The sequence below is a fragment of the Phragmites australis genome, chromosome 10 (genome assembly GCF_958298935.1).
Source record: "Phragmites australis chromosome 10, lpPhrAust1.1, whole genome shotgun sequence".
Lineage (NCBI taxonomy): Eukaryota > Viridiplantae > Streptophyta > Magnoliopsida > Poales > Poaceae > Phragmites > Phragmites australis.
In genome coordinates this window covers 9,658,610-9,672,436 of record NC_084930.1, presented here as the reverse complement: position 1 = coordinate 9,672,436, position 13,827 = coordinate 9,658,610, and the positions used below count along the sequence as shown (strand labels likewise).

The 13,827-nt window shown below is 42.7% G+C and overlaps 2 protein-coding genes across 3 annotated transcripts; one reads left to right on the top strand and one right to left on the bottom strand.

Annotated features, from left to right (window-relative positions):
- Nucleotides 1-5,515: 5,515 nt before the first annotated feature.
- Nucleotides 5,516-11,570, bottom strand: LOC133883539 (uncharacterized). Of its 2 annotated transcripts, none has more exons than XR_009902911.1 (3): nt 11,194-11,570; nt 10,821-11,023; nt 5,516-5,713 (listed from the first exon to the last, which is right to left on the bottom strand). XR_009902911.1 is itself a non-coding variant. In XM_062322890.1 (3 exons), the coding sequence occupies exons 1-3, from the start codon at nt 11,308-11,310 to the stop codon at nt 5,596-5,598; spliced, it is 372 nt and encodes a 123-aa protein (XP_062178874.1). In that variant the 5' UTR covers nt 11,311-11,570; the 3' UTR covers nt 5,516-5,595. The 2 variants fall into 2 exon arrangements, 1 of the variants encoding a protein (XP_062178874.1); XM_062322890.1 differs by having other exon boundaries at nt 10,821-10,957.
- Nucleotides 7,086-10,646, top strand: LOC133883538 (probable LRR receptor-like serine/threonine-protein kinase At3g47570). The gene is made up of 2 exons (XM_062322888.1): nt 7,086-10,006; nt 10,118-10,646. The coding sequence occupies exons 1-2, from the start codon at nt 7,174-7,176 to the stop codon at nt 10,483-10,485; spliced, it is 3,201 nt and encodes a 1,066-aa protein (XP_062178872.1). The 5' UTR covers nt 7,086-7,173; the 3' UTR covers nt 10,486-10,646.
- Nucleotides 11,571-13,827: the final 2,257 nt, after the last annotated feature.

The following is a 13,827-nucleotide window of genomic DNA, read 5'->3' as shown; positions in this document are numbered from 1 at the left end:
TGCTAGGCCATCTAACATGCGTTTCTTCTGCGCTATCTGCCTTTCCAACTCTTCGGCTTCTAGCCTTGCTGTTCTTTCTTCATTCGTTTCTTCCTCGTTTTCAAACTCTGCGTAGTCGTCAAGGTCTTCCCATTCTTCATTACGCACCCTTTCGCCTTCTTTTGCCAGAGGCTCGAAGTGCGTACGATCTATTGGTTCCATGACCCGCATTGGCTCCATGTTAACACGGACTGCTTCACCTTGGCGGTCATCATTGGGTCCTTGTGGTGCTATTTCAACTTCGCAATGTTGTTCTCGTCCGCCCGAAGCTCCACCGGCCGAAGCATTACTTGATCCTGGCATGGCCGAAGGCGGTCTTTCGGCCGAAGGCCCGACTGCGGCTGGAGGTTCCGACAACGCTTCCACTGTTCCGGCTGGCATCGATTTCTTCTTAGGTGGCATGTCGTCGAAGGGTTCGATCCCGCGGATGGCGCTAACTGTTGGAACCGAAATCCCAGACAAGGTGGGCCTTCGGATACAGGGATATCGAAGGGCCCTCAGGGTGACACGTGTTAGAGGTAGAACAGTCTTTCAATGCCCTTTCCGGGTACAGTGTGGCCCTATTTATAGCCCGTACCCGGCTACCACAGGTGCGGTTTACAAATCCTACCCCTCACCTGCTACGTTCTTGGAATATCCGGGGGCATTATGGTACAAATGAGCATAATTACATAATTATAGCCCTACCCTGGACGACCGAAAACAGGCCCACTGTCCCGCAGCGATTCCTGCCTCTGAAGATGTATCGAAGCCTTCTCCGCTCGGATGTCCATCAGACAGCCTTCGTCCCTCGAGCGAAGGTCGGCTCGCATCTTCGCCCACCGCGATCGCTCCGGACCGTGGGTCTAGACTTCGCCCGTCGGCCGAAGGCCGCCTTCATCTTCGCCGGTACGGGATGTCAAAGGTGCGGGCGCGCCTACACCCTTTGACCGATAGCGCTCTACGATCTTCGCCGCTTGCAGATGAAGTCCCTGAAACAAAGTCACAACGGCAAGCATGTAGTATTTCCAGTAGACTTCGTGGTACCCTCCGAAGAGGGGGGGGGGGCAGGAGATCATCCCCAATACTATGTTGATGCATTGTCTCTACCTTGACTTATTGATGAATCCTTATCGCTTGTAGCCTTGATAATATAGTTGGTGTCTAACTTCAAGGATTATTCGAAATGCTTAGCAATGCTTAAGTCCTCAGTAGAAGCTGAGCGATTGTGCTGTCGTTGTTCACGAGCCTAGGGCTTAATCACTGTTCACAAATACAAAGATGAGGTTGAGATGTGAGATTGAGGCGAGATGTGGGCAGTGTTAGGGGTATCTTCTGCCCAGGAGGAGTCCTTTTGGTAGTTCGGGAGGAGTCCGAATTTCATAGACCACTTTGCGCCCGGATGTCAATTATGTCACCCCTATATTTCTTCTTGAAATTCCTAAGAAGATGTTTAAAGCACTCCTTGTGCTCAACACCAATATTGAAGACCTTGCTAACAACTCAAGTCCCTTTCCAGTATCAGTGTGTATCACTAAACCAGGAGGTGTACCAATTGCATGTTTTAGTCTTTGCATAAACCACTCCCAATTATCGAGCGTCTGCTTGTCAAACACCCCATAAGCCACCGGGAACAACTAATTATGGCCATCAATTGCAGTAGCTGCAACAAGCTGTCCTGTGTATCTCCCATTCAGAAAAGTTGAGGCTCATCCTAAATATGGCATACACCTTTTCAAGAATGTATCAATGCACGACTAGAGGGCCACAAACAATGCTACCTAGGTTGGCTCTCTCCATTGTTGCCTTGAATCTCCAAAGCCCTTCAACACTATCATTCCATGATCCATGAATGCTATCAAGAGCCTTTTGCCTCCCATGCCACACTTTCCCATATCCCAATTTCACATTGAGAAACCAAGTTAACATGTGCCTTGATTTGATTGTGATGAGTCATTGATATCATTGAATTTGAGTTGAACTTGGTTGGTATGAATTTATTTGTGCATGATATTGTTTATAGCTAACCCAAGTTAGAGTTGGAGTTTCTGTCTTGGTTCCAGGAAAAATGAACTCACCGAAATACGGTGTCTAGGAAGTTGGCTTCATCTAATGGTTCAGTGTGATGCTAAAGATGACGGCGGAACAATTATGTGCTTAAGCAAAAATGAAGATCAAGACACCGGATTGTCCGGCGATGGGCTTAGAGAGCACCAGATCATTTCCTGTAGAGAAGAAATTTTCGGTGAAAAGTGGAAGATCTCACCAAATGATCCGGTGATGCAATGTTGATAGTGCCGGATTTTCTACTGTGTGGTAAAATTTGAAATTCGAGTTTGGCGCCAAATTTGAAGAAGCCATCGAATAGTCCAGTGTGGGAGTTTGTGAACACCAGATAATACACCAGACTAATTTTTGCAGAGAGGTTGTAGAAGGAGAGTCTGGCGAAGATAAAGGCGTCGGATGGTCCAGTGATAGGAAAGTGAGCATCAGAGTGTCACAACGGATCAATTCTTGCAGAGAGCATTTTTCAATGCGCTAAATGGAAACACACTCACTAGATGTTCCAGTGGTCAGTGAGTGAACACCCCGAAACATCCGGTGCTCATGTTTTCTGCAGAATGAGTTCTAAACTGAGGATTTGTGTTATGGGCTAACTAGAGATATCCTTGAAATTTAGAGATATGTGTTTACTTGTCTCATATTGTACAGGTGATACAGGTGATGGATGCAATTTTACGGTCAATGGCGGGATGATCAGGACCAAGAAGGTGTTTGATGCTAGATGATCAAGGAGACTGGACGAAGTCAAGGGTGATCCTAGCAGTACATGTGGAGTTCAAGCAAAGCATGAAGAGAAAGAAGGATAAAGAAGGCGTGTGAAAAAGTCAAGCGAATGGGATGCCGGTGCAAGTGACAAGATGACCCAATGGATTAGGAGCGCGAGAGACTTGTCGGTGGTCAAGAATGTAAGATGGAGGACACGTGTCGACATCAGAGTGCTTGCTTGAGGAAAAGCGTGCTAGGGTTTCGCGGTTTGGCTACAAAATCGCGAGAGGACTGGAGGATCACGTGGCATCATCGTGAAGCTTACGTCGAGGCAAAGCTAAGTCGTGAAGAAGTTGTGGCCGTTCGATGGAAGGAGCAAAATCTAGACTACAATACTCCGATAGTAGGTAGGAATGCACTATCGGTAAAGGGTATTTTAGGAACAAGAAAACTTAAGGGCCAACGAAGTTCTCAAAGGCTATAAATAGAGGGATAGAGCCGTGGGAGAGCTTTAAGCCAGCCATTTGAGAGCCTAGTGATAGATTTTAGAGGAGAGGAGATGATAAACTTAACTTTTGTAATAGGTTAGAGCTTTTATGGAAGAAAAGTCTTTATAATCTGTTGAAAGTAAGACTAATCTATGTGCTTAATGAAGATTATTTTCTTGCATATGCTCGTGTTCATCTCCTTCTAGTCTCCTGCTTTTGGTTCTCTTACCTTCCGTGTAAGTTTTTCTATTTCCTTGTTGATTTTCATTTTTGCCTTTGAGCTGTGATTTTTCACCCTTGTGAAGTTCTTCTTCTTGTTGTTAGGGACATAAAATACGTATATAATAGTACAAGTTTGGGTCTCACATTCCCTTATCTCTGAGTCATCAACTTTGAGAGTTTCTTCACCCAGTGACCATCTTCTTAAGTTTCTTTTCAAGTTGTGAGTTTTTTGTGGCTATAGTCATGGAATGATCCTACATGGAACATCATGTTCATATCTCATCCATGGAGCCAGGTTTTTGGGTCTTCTCTTTGCGTCTCTCTATTTGCTTCCGCTTATGTGTTTTGAGGAGCGTTAGGTGATGAAGGAGTAGGTCATCTATTTCGAAAAAAAATTATAAGACACATATTCACCCTTCTCTAGTCACCAATCTCGGTCCTACACATATTGTACTTCTTTTCCAACCTTTCTTATAGCTTCCTGGATCCAATGTTTGGTTCTTTGATCATTATGTCTTTCCCCTATCTGCAATCCAAACCTGTGAAGCCATCTTGCCAGTAATCTTGCTTGTGGACATACATATATAAACAGTACCATGACTACAAAACAATATCATGACTACATGAAAAGACAGAAGCATAAGTACCTTGAAGGTTAGGCAATCTTTCAGCTTTTTTGCATAAATGAACCATTGACAATCGTCACTGCTACAACATTTTGCCTTGCACCTTTTTCGATCACTATAGATAACATTCGATCGCTATAGATAACATCAAGCTCAAATTCACGCTTAATGGCATGTAGTCTTATAGAAAGCTTGAATGTATCATTGTCAACAAATGTGGTATCAATTTCAAAAGTTGGATCATCTCTGTCATGCACATACTCAGGAACAACATCACCTTGCTCATCTTGAGGAAGTTCCTCATCTGGTACAGCAGCAGGGTCATGGTCATTAGGGACATCTACAAAAAAGGTCTCACTAGGGGATGACAGTGAATCGACAACTCCATACAGATGTTTCTCCTCAACACCAATTAGCTCATCTTCATCTAGTTTTATCTCAACAATAGCACCTGCTGATTTGTTCTTTACTTGATTGGCTATGTTGGCGTCTGAATTTTGTGCTAGTGGTGCTTCATTTTTAGATCTTTGACAGTCCACTCCGCACAATTTACCACATCCACAAAAAAACTTAGCTGTCTTGACATCAAACAAGACTCAACTAACTTAGCTAGCTCATCATCTATTATTAGATTTATGAATTAACCTGAGCTATTAAGATGACATATGTTGGCTTTCTTATTTGTTCCCCATTGGTAAAACAAGCCAATCTCTTTCAACAAACAACTAAGTGTAAATATCCTGCTATCAACTTACAGTGTCTTATTTTCTCTATTTGCAATATGCCTTCACATCCTTCCTCATATATGACCGCATCTCAATAAACAAGCTATAATCTGTGACCCTATAACATTGACATTGTTTAACTATCAACATGACTAAACTATCACCTACACATGTGCAACAAGGGAAGAACTGGAACGTGAGACCACTTACCCATCATGGTTTTTCTCCAGATCAACCATTCTTCAACTTTGTTTTGGTCTAATCGCACATTCCCCTGATCCAACAGCAATCCATCATAAAAACAATCAAATTCCCACACAGAAGCCAATGACATCCTAACGTAAGGTTTGAAACACATCTAGAAACGGAAGAAAAGAAGTGGAAGGGGAAGTGGCATGGAAACGGATCTCTAGTACTTACCCGTGGTTGACAAGCTTGATTGCCGCTGCCACCGCCTACCAAGGCCACCGAGCACCATCCCCGTCACCCAGGGCCACCTTAGTCGCGTCTCGTAGGCCTGTTTGTTTCGAGTTTAGGAGGGTATTCTGGGTAATAGAAGAAAAGGAAATGGCAAAGAGAAAGGGTCAGTGACGATTTATGGTTTGAATGAAAGAATTTGATGAAAGAGGGTGCTATTTGATGGTATTATTCTTTACGTAAAGAGTGCATTTCTAACATGTAACAGTTTTCAAGGATTGCAGCCGCGCGTGGTCATGGATGTCTCTGTCGATGGTGACGGCTAACGAACTAGGCTGCTTTTGACAGCCCACAGTTCACCGGCGCAGGTGCATGCACAGTCCCAGCACCGGACTGAGCTGCCGACGGCGGCCACGACCATGGACCAGAGGATTGGGCGACTCGCCATCTGCAAGAAAAAAATCATGAAATCAAGATCGAGTAAAAAAAAAAGTACAGCTGCCCTTCTGCACATCCAAACGACAATACTCACACGGGTGTCGCTGGCGAGAGCGCAGCCGACGAGCAGCAGCAAGGAAACAGATTTTTCTAGTCTAGTGAAGAGAAGCGATCACATTTAAAAGCAACACGGAAGAAATGCATGTGTTAAAGTCTTCTCTTGCAATTGTTGGATTGTAGACTCTATTGTAGACCGTTAAAAATAAAATAAAAATTCTTTGGTACCTTCGTAAATGGGTTCTTCTAACAAAAGAGAACCTCATCAAGAGACAAAATCAATGTAATCAAAAATATTGTTTGTTCAAAAAATAAGACGATTAAGCACTTTTTTTTTATTACCGTTTTGCGAGATTTAAATGGTTTGTCATTCAAATAGTTTTTAACCTATACCTACCGGCAAGTGTTCCGAACATGTTTAGCAACTGGCTATATTGTATTAGTAAGCAATGAAAAGCCAAAATAATGATGGCGACTGCAATTTTTTTAGTCGCTATGGCTATACAGAAATGATGTGATGTTTGATAAGAGAAAAAATAACTTTTCTTTACAGGTTATCTATATTTGTATGTGGTTGTTCCACTCATGAGAAGTGTTGCAGCGGCAAGAGGACCAACCTATGGCGGCGACGGCATATACTCTTATAGAGCGAGCGATCAAGAAGATTTTTACCCGTTTTGAATAGCAGTCTAGATTTTGGATTGATTTTTCGCCATAGACCGTGAATATATCCATTTTTCTCCTTTTGTATTTTTTTTCTGTGTGCATCCGTGATATGCAAAAACTAGAAGTGAACTCTTATTTACTTGTATCACATCGATATAACGATAAGAGTCAATAAAACTTCATTTATATAAAACAAAAAAGAATACTGCTCTTAGCCTCTGAAAAGAAACAATACAGATGATGGACATCACAAAGTCAAAGTGTGCCAAAATGTCTAAAGGAAACACTACTAGAAATAAGACAGAAATATTACAATAAATTCGTTTAAACACTTAGAAACGGACTCTAAAGTCTTGTACTTGGTAGACTATTATCACTAATTATCGCATAAATTTCTTAGCGTTGAAAGTTCCGTATTTTGACTACGTGAGAAGACCAACAATCGATTTGATCGTCATTGTCTGAACAAAGCACAGGACAAGAAACGATACCCAGTTGATCTTCCTGTCCGGCTGTCCCTGTCATGGTCCAATCGCCATACCACTGGATGGACTTTCAAGAACAACTAAGTTGCAGTAGGCAAACACCTTGTTGTGAAACCTCCATCTTTGCCGAACTTCTACAAGTTTACACCTCCCTTATAATATTTCTCTCAGGATTATAAATGATGTAGAGGACAAAGAAGCATTTCTGCAGTCTTCCTAGTACAGCAAAGCTGGCAGAAGACACAAGCTCGCAGAACGCAGCATGGATCCTTCTCCCCTCAATGCTTGCTTCCTCCTCTCATGCCTTCTCACTCTTGCAATAGACAGTCACTCTGCAGAAGCTGTTTCCCCTGCAGACACCACTGCTCGGCTACTTGCCGAGGCCGACGGCGATCGTCTGGCTCTCCTGTGCTTCAAGTCCCAGCTCTCTGACCCAACTAGAGCTTTGGCAGCATGGAACAACAACACATCCTTGGACATCTGCAGCTGGCGTGGTGTCACCTGCAATAACACGAGGCAGCCATCTCGTGTCACTGAGCTGGACCTGGAGAGCTCACAGCTCGCAGGTATCATTTCTCCCTGCGTTACAAATCTGACCTTTCTTGAAAAGATACATCTTCCGAACAACCGACTGTCCGGAAAAATTCCACCGGAGCTGGGTGATTTACAGATGCTCCGTTACCTCAACTTCAGCTCCAATTCTCTCAGTGGTAACATACCTAGTTCATTAGGTACTATTCCATCCATTGCATATGTTGATCTAGCCAGCAATGACCTCACAGGTCAACTTCCAGAATCCTTAGCTGGTAGTTCATCGCTGCAAGTGCTTAAACTTGGGAAAAACAACCTTGGTGGGGAAATTCCGCCAGTTCTTTTCAATTCCTCATCACTAGTCCGCATAGATCTTCAACAAAACAATTTTACTGGATCCATACCACCAGTTCCAAAGATTATGTTGATGCTTCAGTATCTCAATTTCATGTCAAATAATTTCTCAGGGAGTATACCACCTTCTCTAGGAAACATTTCTTCCCTCCTGTACCTATACCTTGAAGAGAACAATTTGATTGGAGGCATCCCAGAGAGCTTAGGCCATATCCCAGGCCTACGAGCATTAACCCTGACGGCGAACAGGCTGTCGGGGCAAGTGCCACTCTCCCTTTACAATACTTCAACCCTGGTTTATCTTGATCTTCGCCATAACTTACTCATCGGGAGGTTGCCAAATAACATTGGAAACTTGCTTCCAAATATTCAGACATTGATCTTGGAAGATAACAAATTTGATGGGACAATTCCAGGTTCACTTGCTAATGTCACAAGCCTAGAAATTATAGATCTTGCCAACAACTCGTTCTCCGGAGCAATACCATCCTTAGGGTCCTTACAGAATCTTACATACTTAGATTTCAGCATTAACCACCTTCAAGATCAAAATTGGTCCTTCCTATCCTCTTTGAGTAATTGCACCCGATTGACAACATTAGGCCTCATGTCAAATTACATCGAAGGGAACTTGCCAAGCTCAATAGGTAGCCTGCCTTCCAAACTTGACACTTTGTGGCTAAGCTTGAACAGGATATCTGGAAACATCCCTCCAGAGATAGGGAACTTAAAAAGCCTTACAGTTCTTATGTTGCATGACAACCAGTTTGTTGGAAGCATACCATCGGTTATTGGAACTCTGCGTAACTTGTCAGTCTTAAGTTTATCAGGGAACAGACTCTCTGGGCCTATTCCAGATTCTATTGGAAATCTTGAACAGTTGACCGAATTTTATCTGCGAGAGAATGAGCTGAATGGAAGCATACCTAAAAGTTTAGGTAAATGCAAGAACTTGCAATTGCTAAATTTTTCCCACAACTCTCTGGATGGAAGAATACCAGCTGAGCTATTAAAAATTACTTCACTTTCCGAAGGTTTGGACTTGTCACACAACAAATTCAGTGGGGTCATACCACAAGAAGTTGGAGGGCTAATCAATCTTGGTGTTCTTAATATCTCCAATAACCACCTCTCTGGCCAAATCCCTTCCACCCTTGGCCAATGTGTTGTGTTGGAGTCCCTCCGTATGGAGGGCAATCTTCTTGAAGGAAGCATTCCGCAATCTTTCATGAGCTTGAGAGGCATCAGAGAGATGGATCTTTCTCGAAACAACCTTTCTGGAGAAATTCCACAGATACTCACATCACTCGATTCTTTACAGTATTTAAACTTATCCTTCAATGATTTTAGCGGAGCAGTACCATCTACCGGTGTCTTTGCAAATGACAATGAAGTGTCTGTCCAAGGAAACAAGAGACTATGTGCTGGGGCACCTATGCTAGGTCTGCCTCTTTGCTCTGATAACTCCAAAAGAACTTCCAAGTCCTTAATACTGAAGATACTGATTCCACTATGTGTTGTCGCTGCAATATTGCTGTCATGCTTCTTCGCTGTCCTTTTGAAGAGAAGAAGACCACAACCATCTCATCAGGGTTTCAGAGAACAGGCAAAGGTGTCATATGAAGACATTGTTAAAGCCACAAATCGGTTCTCCTCTACCAACTTGGTTGGCTCAGGATCATTTGGAACAGTGTATAAGGGCACAATGGCATTCGATACGAATCCAATTGCAATCAAGGTGTTCAACCTAAATTTCCATGGAGCATCAAGAAGTTTTGCTGCGGAGTGCGAAGCTCTGAGAAGCATTCGTCACCGAAATCTTGTCAAAATAATTACTTCATGCTCTACTATAGATCCTACCAGGGCAGAGTTCAAAGCCCTCATATTTGAATATATGCCCAATGGGAGCCTAGACATGTGGCTACATCCAAAGGCACATGGATACAACCATATCCATGTGTTGACTTTGGCTCAAAGGATAAGCATTGTTCAGGATGTAGCATTTGCTCTTGATTACCTTCATAATCAATGTGTGAATCCATTGGTTCACTGTGACCTGAAGCCACAAAATGTTCTACTTGACTGTGACATGACTGCTTGTGTCAGTGACTTTGGACTTGCAAGATTTTTGTGCATAAATTCCGCTTCTGTGACTAATGGCTCTACCAGCTTATCCGGGCTTAAAGGATCCATTGGATATATCGCACCAGGTGATGCAAAGTCCTATTAATTTTTATCTCCTACAAAGATTTCTTTATGACATTAGCGAACTTTTTACTGTGAAAATTCTCCTCAAGTTCAGATTTTCAATTAATCTGCAGAGTATGGCATGGGTAGCAAGATTTCTACTGAGGGAGATGTCTACAGCTTTGGAGTGCTTCTGTTAGAAATTCTTACAGGGAAGCAACCTACTGATGAGTCATTCAAGAATGGCACGAACCTTCACAGCTATGTGAACTCGTCATTTCCAGATAAGGCTGGGGAGACCTTAGATCCCAACATAATGCATGAGATAGCTGAAGATAAAAATCAAGCAGTTCTTATCATGCATAGCTGCATAATTCCTCTGATGAAGCTAGGCCTTTGGTGCTCCATGGAATTTCCAAAAGACCGACCAGGGATGGAGCAAGTCACAACTGAAATCCATGCAATCAGTAGTTCCTTTTCAAACCTGAATGTTCAGGGATGAAAAGTGAGCTTTGGGTTTTAGTGATAATCACTTGATTTACTAGAATTAAGTACTACCCTGCTTCTTCTGTGCATGATGGATGTAATTTTGAATTGACAAGGAACAACCTAAAGATTACAAAACGAAACTGTCATTCTAATTGTTCCTGCCTCTCCTGAGTCTAACGATCCAAGTAGATCTGATTTGTTTTGTTTTAAGAAGCCTATCACTGGTGGTAGAACTTGAGAGTCGGTTCACTGTACCATAATGAGAAGTTGTTGACTGCTGAGATGAAACGCTCTTCCAATATGAATTCAAGAACGAACAAGAAGGCAAACAATAGCATGGTTACTTACAGAGTTGTCAACTGCAATGCAATGAAATTGGTACTGACATTGTTGGATCTACTGTGCCCGACTCCCCCAATTGTAGACTCAATCGGCAGGTAGGTGTCAACATCCAGCCGTTCCAGATACATTCTGGAACAATTTTGCTGCCAAACTGATGCCAAAACTTATCCCAGAAATGCTGAAGGTACACTACAAATTTACAATTGGATCTGCAGAAACAATATGATGATGGAATTAGATTACTGGAAGTAAAACATTACAATTGGGGCTGCAGAAACAATATGTTAACGAAACTCGTGCGGCATATTGATGCAAACCCCTTCAATCGAATCCCCCTCCTCTCAATGGAATACCGCAGATCGCACGGAGCAATGTCTACCTGACCGCCGTTGCTGGAGCGCACGTCGCGCCCCAGCTGCTCGTAGCTATAGCCCGACCAGTCGACCACCTCCCTTGAATCGCCAGCGGCGGCCACTTTGTCGCCCGACGGCCGCATCCGAGGTCCCACTGCATGCGGAGCACACCCACCGGCCGCCGTCGCCCTGTGCTCGTACGCACCCTCTTCGGCGTACGGTGCGCCGCGCGTTTTGCTCAGGCCAACCGAGCAGGTGGGTACAGGGAAACGAGAGCTGCGCGAGCCCGGGTGTCCGAAGCCTTCGAGTCGCTGGGTGCCGCGGCACGGCGGCGGGCAAACCCGCGCGGCAGGCTATGGGTGTTCCTTCGGTATCATCGGCAGGCTATGGGTGTTCCTTCGGGATCTACGGCCTTCCCTCTGGATTTTAATTGTGAATTGTATAAATTTATTTTAAGTTGATTGGAGATTGTACGATAATTAAAATATATATTTGCAGAATTTATTTTTAGAATTTGATAGTTTATTTTTAAATCTATAATTCACGATCAGAATCCGCAATACTGTGTTTGTTTGCTCGGATTGTAGATTCTGTAAATAAATAGTCAAATTTTAGAAGTGAATTATATAAATATATACCTAAATTATAACATAATCTATTTAAGATAAGTTTTTACTATCCATAATCTACAATCCAAAATCTAGAATAAAAATAAATAGAACCTAAATACAGCACCACATTTAGACCAAAAGCTAAGCTTGACCTAGCTTTTTTATAGAAAGCAAAACAGGAAACTAAGAGTTCATGCTGGGTTTCCAGCTTACAATGTTGGATCATAACAGCAGACGGTAATCGCGTCAACTGAGAAACAGTTGCAAACTAAACTCTAAACCAAGTCCTAACTCCATGAGGTAACAGAACCGGTCGCAAACTTATCCCAAATTAAACCAAAAGCAAGCAACTTTTTTTCGATTACAAGTAACACGCGCGCGCACTACGCACACGCGCGCGCAACCTCAGAGCAGCCACAGCGTGTGATTTTCGTCGACGCCTCAAAGTATATTCCATGCCACTGCAACACTCGGTGCTCTATGGGAATTTCTTGGCACCGGCGCAAGTAGAAGCATTAACGTCTGCTGATTAAAAATTTCGTGGGGCTCACCTGTCACTCAAATTTGTGCTTGACACCTAGCACAAGAAGGAATCCTTTTCCGTTTTCTTTATTTTCAGGTTGGGTCCTGCTGGTGCTCTACACGTTATGGCTTGCGAAGCTTGAAGCCAATTGACGAGTTGTGGGCCCTTTTTTTTTCCTGGCTTGGATGCCCACGCTGTGGCTGCCCTTAGGATAGCCAGCTGGTAAACTTGCAGCAACATATGCCGAGCTCAAAACATTCTCTGTCTGATGCTTCCCACTAGAGGTGGGGGCTTGGGCCGGGCCGGTATGGTATGGCTCTTTCGTGCAGAGCAGACTCAACCCGTTTAGCCTGTCAGTTTGTATCGTGCCAGCATAGTAAGCTAACGGTTAGGCTCAAGCACGACTCATGGTACGTCGTAAATATGGGGCATGTAGCATGATAAGATAGATAAAATGATATTGCAACGTAGTTATGGAGTTATACTTTTTCAACACTTTAGGACGTATTCTCAAGACTCTCAAAATATCGGAACAAATCGCTCTTTGACATCAGTCTCATCTAAATACTTCTGTCTCAATAACTCACTGCAAGGATCAAATATCACCTCTTTACAGTTTGTAGATCCATTTTGATAACAAGCAATCTTTCGTAACACTAGTTTCAGTGAAGCCTAAAACACCAAACCTTTTAAGTCTAGCCATCACCTCCCATTTAACCACGTCATATCTCTTTATTTTTCAGCACCATGCTGATAAAAAGTTAGATTTTGCAGTGTCCAGCTTGTGGTGAATTTCTTCATGTAAGAGAGATAAACCCCCAAAGTATAATTTGGGACAAAATTTGGGCTCGATATAATTAAGATAGATTTACCCCCTCCCCACTAAGGCAGTTGAGAACACTGCCATGTTGCAAGCAGTGTCCTCCACTTTCTGATCCATATAACCTAGATAAACAACTTGTTAGAATATATAGGTTTAGTTCATCATATTTGTATAATTTCAAATAAATCTTAAATGGCTAATCATGTGATAGAGATGTATTTCTTTAGTCTCACCTTGCTAGTGGATATAGATAGAGACTAACTTAAAAGGGCTTCTCTCCTCCACCTACTTAACATGTGTGGATGAGAGGACTAGAAGAACACACGAACTCGCTCGTTAGGCCGGACCGAGGCGTGGGCGCACGGCATCTGCGTGAATGGTCCGTTGAAATCGGGTCCAGTTGCTTACACAGGTCTAGCTTCCTTTTGCGGTTCTATTTCTTTTTGCTGCATGATCAAATAGATAAATATATATAAAAATTGTGTCGGTTAAGAATCTGATCGTAGCAACGTAACAGACTTCGATCGTGGTGTGTCTTAACCGCACGACTCTCCCTCTATATATATATATATATATATATATATATATATATATATATATATATATATATATATATATATATATATATATATATATATATATATATATATATCTGTCAGTCGTTGCATAAAGATGAGACGCGAGTTGCATAATCGTAATTAGG

Coding starts and splice junctions, on each gene's coding strand:
- LOC133883538 (XM_062322888.1), top strand. CDS start 7,174: ATGGATCCTTCTCCCCTCAATGCTTGCTTCCTCCTCTCATGCCTTCTC. Junction 10,007..10,117: donor CATTGGATATATCGCACCAG/GTGATGCAAAGT, acceptor ATTAATCTGCAG/AGTATGGCATGGGTAGCAAG.
- LOC133883539 (XM_062322890.1), bottom strand. CDS start 11,310: ATGCGGCCGTCGGGCGACAAAGTGGCCGCCGCTGGCGATTCAAGGGAG. Junction 10,958..11,193: donor GCTCCAGCAACGGCGGTCAG/GTAGACATTGCT, acceptor TCAGTTTGGCAG/CAAAATTGTTCCAGAATGTA. Junction 5,714..10,820: donor GCATTGCAGTTGACAACTCT/GTAAGTAACCAT, acceptor TTTTTCTTGCAG/ATGGCGAGTCGCCCAATCCT.